At 39.9% G+C, this 6064-nt stretch overlaps 1 protein-coding gene across 10 annotated transcripts in view; it reads right to left on the reverse strand.

Moving 5' to 3' along the window:
- The window catches only part of atp11b (ATPase phospholipid transporting 11B), a 28794-nt gene extending 23856 nt beyond the window's left edge, over positions 1-4938 (reverse strand). For all 10 annotated transcript variants that reach the window (XR_015866942.1, XR_015866943.1, XR_015866944.1 and 7 more), the window contains exons 1-5: positions 4674-4938; positions 2262-2378; positions 1664-1753; positions 353-433; positions 27-134 (exon numbers count right to left, since the gene is read on the reverse strand). Coding sequence is in view for 7 of the 10 variants with exons in the window: in XM_088425316.1 (XP_088281442.1) it covers positions 27-134; positions 353-433; positions 1664-1753; positions 2262-2378; positions 4674-4700 (423 nt within the window). In the remaining 3 variants the exon portion in view is untranslated. The remainder of the gene's footprint in view (positions 1-26; positions 135-352; positions 434-1663; positions 1754-2261; positions 2379-4673) is intronic.
- Between the last annotated feature and the right edge of the window lie 1126 nt (positions 4939-6064).

Raw genomic sequence — 6064 nt, forward strand, 5'->3', positions numbered from 1 at the left:
TTTGAAGGCAAGCGTTCCCCTCGTACCCTGATGTTTTTGGATCTTGTCTGGACCAGGCTCCCGCTGCGGACAACAAACACCGGCGCCCCGTTCACCTCGTTGTCAGCCTTGTGTCTCAGCCAATCCTCGTAGCCCTGCGGGACAAACGGCTCAACCGCGTCATCAAAAATGTCCATCGCCTAACTAAAACTAATGAAAGACGTTTTTGACACCAAACATAAAACTATTTTAACTCATTCAGTGCCGGGCCAGTAAAAATGGATCTTTGACGTATACAGGCGTCATTGGCGGTGAATGAGTAAAAGTAACCCACCACCACCCTGTGCGTCTGCTATTTAAGGGAAGTCTTCACCTGTTTTATGGCAGTTACTGTGATGACAAAGAAAAGAGGCAGACCGCTTGTGACGGGGGAAGTCGGGGTGTCAATCATTAACTGGAAAGACAAAAAGTAAACATGATCATGCAATTAAGTCATTATAATGACAACGGTAAATTGCGGTATTTGTTTCGACATATCTCCGGTCAAACTTGAATAACTGCCTCGGTTTTGTATTTGTCTTTGCAAAGGCTATGATTGGTTGAGTACAGTTAGTACAGTTTGGGATATTAAAAGGACAAGTCAAATATATCGATAAATATCTCAGAAAAGTCTAAGCACGGCATTCTGATTGATATGTTTGTGGAATATGAATTACGTGGCAGAATTTACCCATCTCAAGGGTTGGCAATTTTGCCACTGACTGTCACCTGAAAATGACATCATTGCTGCATAATATTGTCTACGCGCCCCAAATCAGTCTTAACATGGCACTCTGGGAACATGTTTTCTGAATTTGTTCATGTGACAATCGCCGCCTGTGCAATTGTGATTTCATTTTCAGTCGACAGCAGATTGCAAAACCCCGCCCCGAGATCAATAAAAATGAACTAACTTTACTGCTTGATTGGTATTCCATAGAAAACAATATTCAAAAATTCGGGGCGACTTCCCCTCTTACTATTTAATTGCAAAAATGCCAGAACAACAGTTCTACATTGAAACAGTCTATTTTTTTTTTTTTTTTTTTGGAAAAAGAGCTGGAAATTAAACCTTTTTTCATTCAATGGAACTAATCCGTCATTAAAATAATCATTTGTTACAACCTTAGTTAACGGTGATGAATCCGAGCCATCTCAAAGCGTTGTATACGCGATCTGATGTAAATTAGCTTTGTGTTTAAAAAGCCAGCATGATACTTAGTGTGACAAGGCCAGAGTGGTCCATTATCCATCTTGTCAGATTTCTCCTTCCGCAACATCAAAATGCAAAGGAGTCTTTTATCCCGCGAGGCAAAAGTGACTTAAGCCCCAGCGACAAGTCGAGTGGGTGAAAACGGAGCCTTTTACAAAGAGTCAAGTCAATTGCTCGGGCTTCGCTACACAGGCTGGGATAACCGGGGACCGCTCGGAGAATTTTGTGAGGCGAGCCGACGACGCTTGGCGACGCGCTCGTGCTGAAGGATGCTCGGAAAGGCTCCGTCTTTGACTAAACGTGAGAACGCAGCATTTCGGGACAGAAGCAGACCTCCTGCTGGTGCCCTTAAATTGCTGATTCACTCTCGCACATTTTATAACCGCGGGAGGGAAAAAAAAAATTGTCACAGGGCCGCACGCGTGCGTTTACCTGAACAAGGAAGATGATGAGAAAGTAAAAATTGGCTATCCTTCTGAACTGCTCGAACAGATTCTTGGGGACGAAATTCCAGATCGTGTACTGCAACAGAAAATAGTATTCAGGGATTCGTCACTAAACCTTAAAGCAAATTTTGCATTATTGCAATAAAAAATATTACCTAAATGCTTTTTGAAACAACAAAATACGGTCAAAATTGTTGGCGTTCTCTAACAAGGTCCGATTAGGACAACAAATGCATGATTCAGTTCAAATTTACACTATTTTCCACATTATAACACCTTCAACGAATGGCCAATTTTTAAAGTTTTCATATACAAGGCGCACAGAATAGAAGCTACAGTATTGGCTGGGGTTGCGTTATGCATCCACTAGATGGAGCAGCACCATAAAAACTCCGCATATAAATTGCTTCAAAACCGGAGCGTATTATAGCAGATCAAAATTTCAAACGGGGGTGTTACAAACATTTTAATTGTAAACGATACATTTATAACTGAAATGCAGAGGGGGAAAAAAAACTGAAGGATTTACACGGCGATTAAGTTAGTTTATTTGTTCGTCCACCAAAGTACAGTAAGTACGGTACCTTTGATGATATGATTCTGTTGTCAGCAAAACGTTGAGGTATGTAGTGGCCATGCTGGGGGAAACGGTTTGCTACATAAACCGTCCTGGTGTCGCTTTGATGGGGAGGGTCAAAGCCCTGGAGGGGAAGGCGAGAGATGCACAACGCACAGAATAAAGATGAGGGAAAAACAAAAACGACATGAGAATATTCATAAAGAGAGTCGTGTCGCATTTTTCCGGGCCCGGTATCTTTTCCAGTTCGGTTACTCGGAGCGATGTGAAAGATGGGTGACATTTTAACTCGGCATATTTTATATCTAGCCATATTAAGCAGTTAAACGTTATTTTGCATAACTTGATGACATGGAATGAATTAACAGTGCAAAACAGAGCTGCGAAAAATTAATTTGATAATCGATTAATCTGTCAGTTAATTTGCTGATTTAATCCAATCTGATCATATCCGTGCCTTTATATAAAAATGTGTCATTATTTCAAATTGACATGGCAACGATAATTCAGTTACCGGGTCAATCATTGTTTTCAAAATGAAAGCATGTTTTAATTTAGCTCGTCGGACAGAAGTTTGTTTTGACAAAGCCAAAAACGAGACAATAGCGTAAGCACAAAGCCATCTATAAACAATGCCGCCACCTGAATATGAATGATATCTCAAAACGGTTACAGATGAACTAAAACCGGCATATGCTTGTCATCTCGCAAATATTTACACGGATGAACAAGTATGATTATAGGTGCCAAACTAGAGAAGGAGCTTGAATGAATGGATGACACATAATTTCATAATAACATTTTGTAAGAGCACAGAAGTGTGTTCAGCTCTTGCATGAGCGTTTTTATCATGTTCCTCTTTTTTTTTTTTGATGATGATGAACAATGGGCAGATAGCCATCATTTTAATAGAAATCAACATAAGGATGTTAATGACAATAAAGGAACATAATCTACAGCAACATTTTTGATTTTTTTATGTGAAAAGTCCATTTTTTTTTACCGGAATTTTGCAGTATACTCTGAGATGGTCAAGTTGGAGACGTTTGATGAATTGACAGCGGGACTCTTACCGTATTTGGAGCTTAAATTTAATGCTATTGCAGTATTATCGCATCCACATAACGGGGCTAAAATGAGAAACGTTTATTCGATATTTTCGACATGAAGTGCCTGTACTGTACATTTGTCTAATTAATTACCTCTATTCTTGTTCTTAATGAGGCTTTGTCATCGGAAACCATCAGATTAGTCCTATCTGAGTTTGCAACAAGGTTAATCGAGGCTTAAGACAAACTTTGAGACAGGCCAAGAGTCAATTCATTTCAAATAAGATTAATTGCCCTGATTAAAAAAAAAAAAAAAGTAGGACTGATTTAATGGACTTGAGAACTTGGGGTCACAATTAGGCAAATATTCATTTGTGTAGCGACATAAAGCAGAGGATGGAATGCATCAGCACTTGATTTTTTTTTAGTCATATGATTACTGATAAATTCCATTTGCACAACAAGACCAATGACAATGTATGCATTCATCAGGATGTCACGTGACTTCTCATTTCACCGCAGAGTTTAGCAAGTAAACCCCTTGTACGATCTAACCCCCCCGCATCGACAATTAAAATACGTGGTCTTACCATGTCATGGTCATATTGACTCGTTTTGACGTCGGTATTACATGTTTAACAATCGAATCCCTTCTCGCCGATTTTCCAATATTCATAAATCAATAATACGTTGCATGTTTGGACAATACCGCGTTCTAAACGAAAAGGAAATGATTGCTGAACACATTCGCACAAAAGATCACGTGTGAGATTGATTTGCATGACGAAGCAACGTCACACACAAACGCTCAGTCAAAAAATTTGAATAGAGGCGAGCAGAAAATATTGTGTTAACCTCAGCGATTAAGGCCCTAAAATACGAAGCCATACTTTTGAATTGCAATGCCGCCACGAGACAAAACTACACGTTAATCATGCCACAAGAATGCGGAGGTTCGGCGATGATCCGGGTCTTCACGTCATCGGAACAAACTATTGGATTCGAATTCGAATTCGGATGCAAAATATCAAGTTCGACCATTCGGACCTAAACAACTTCAAATGGGACTTTGCAGAAGTTTTTTTTTAGCAAAGTATTAGCAACTCGGAGTGGCTTTCGATTCGTTCCAGATGGAAACAAACTAAATGCTAACAAACGACTTTGTTTATAGCATGTTTGAGCTCAATTTGCTCGCTTGGGTAGATAAACGCTGACGTTTATCGAAAAGGGGCGATGAGGTGTCCGCGCTAAAGCTAGCAAATTGACCAACTAAAGTTCGTCCACATTCTTGTGGGCCGCCGTCATTCGAGTGACAAGTGTTAAATCCATTTTGCGGTTAGCACCGCGAGAATTCACTCAAAACAGCTTACCAGCTGCTGGCGTATCCATCGTAGCATCCTTACAAAAAAAAAAAAAAAGTAGCCACTACAGCCGCTAGCCAACACTAGCAACTAGCTCCTCCCGTAAAAAAAAAAGAAAAGAAAAAAACCCCGTCCCAAAACATCAACGTCCCCCCCAAAAGGCAACTCTTGTCGGTCGCATGTCGCGACACATTCATACGGCGTCGTAGTACAACAAGATGCGGGAGGAATTTGCCATTTTTTTGCGCTGGGATTTGGGATCGAGGCTCCAGCGTGAAAGTGACAGGCGACTGATCACGGTATATGCATCTCGGCTCATCTGGGCTGCCGCTTGCCTGCTTTCTTTCCTCGCTAGCGCCTTTCTACGCAGCCTGCGTGCTCCGGGCAGCCTTACAGCGCCCCCTGTTGAGCGACACATGCGAAAACTCAGGAAAATACCTGGACCAAACTCGCTCGTACTGTACAATATTGACTTTATGGCAGGGGTCACCGACCTGATATCTATCTGGACCCCCCCCCCCCCCCAAAAAAAAAAAAAAAAGAAAAAAACAATATAAAAATCCTATCGAAGGCTTATAATGAAGGCAACACATTCATGTATTAGGTTTATATATAATTTGCACTACCACGATGTTTTCAATTCAACTTCCCTTTAAATAGTAATCCCTGGGGGAAATTTTGACCCAACTCGGCTTTTTTTGAAGTGTAATATCAAAGAAAAAACAGTAGGAGGCTAAAATATTGCATAGATTGTCAAAACATGAGTTTCAATATGCCACGCCCCTTCTAAATGCTTGTTACACCCTATAAGTGTCAAATATGATTTTACATTTACGTCCATTAAAAAGTGGAAATAGTGTCAATTTTGGACATAATGAAAACTCTTTCACCTCATTTTTGCATTAATCCTTTCAATGGCAACTTACCAACTGGGCACAATAGTAATTTTTGTGTTGACACCCCAAAACCACTGGATGGCGCTTGCGGACAATTTTGCAAACCTTTCAAAGACTTCCATGATTGTCTTAGCCTGGACTCCCATAATGCAAACGTCTTCAAAAGTCAAAATACTCTAATTATTCCTCTTTCGATTTCATAAATATATAAATATACAGCATAATTACTTTTACTATCATCACATTTGCGATGAGCTGAGTGTGAATGTGCACGCAGGAACCGTCTGCAAATTTCAAGGTGCTACGGAAAAAATAACAATCCAGATTGCTAAATTGAGGGTATAGATGAATAAATTAAGGGTATGCATTAATGCAAATATTTGTTTTTTTTTTATACCTGTAGTGTTCTTACCCGTTTAATGTGACTTCTGTTTTCAGACATGCCTCTTATTATTAAATACATGTATTTTTTAAAATTAAAATGTATATAATGAGCTGCTGAGA

This window comes from Hippichthys cyanospilos, chromosome 10, assembly GCF_059441005.1.
Source record: "Hippichthys cyanospilos isolate Australia breed blue-spotted pipefish chromosome 10, RoL_Hcya_1.0, whole genome shotgun sequence".
In the NCBI taxonomy this organism is placed as follows: domain Eukaryota; kingdom Metazoa; phylum Chordata; class Actinopteri; order Syngnathiformes; family Syngnathidae; genus Hippichthys; species Hippichthys cyanospilos.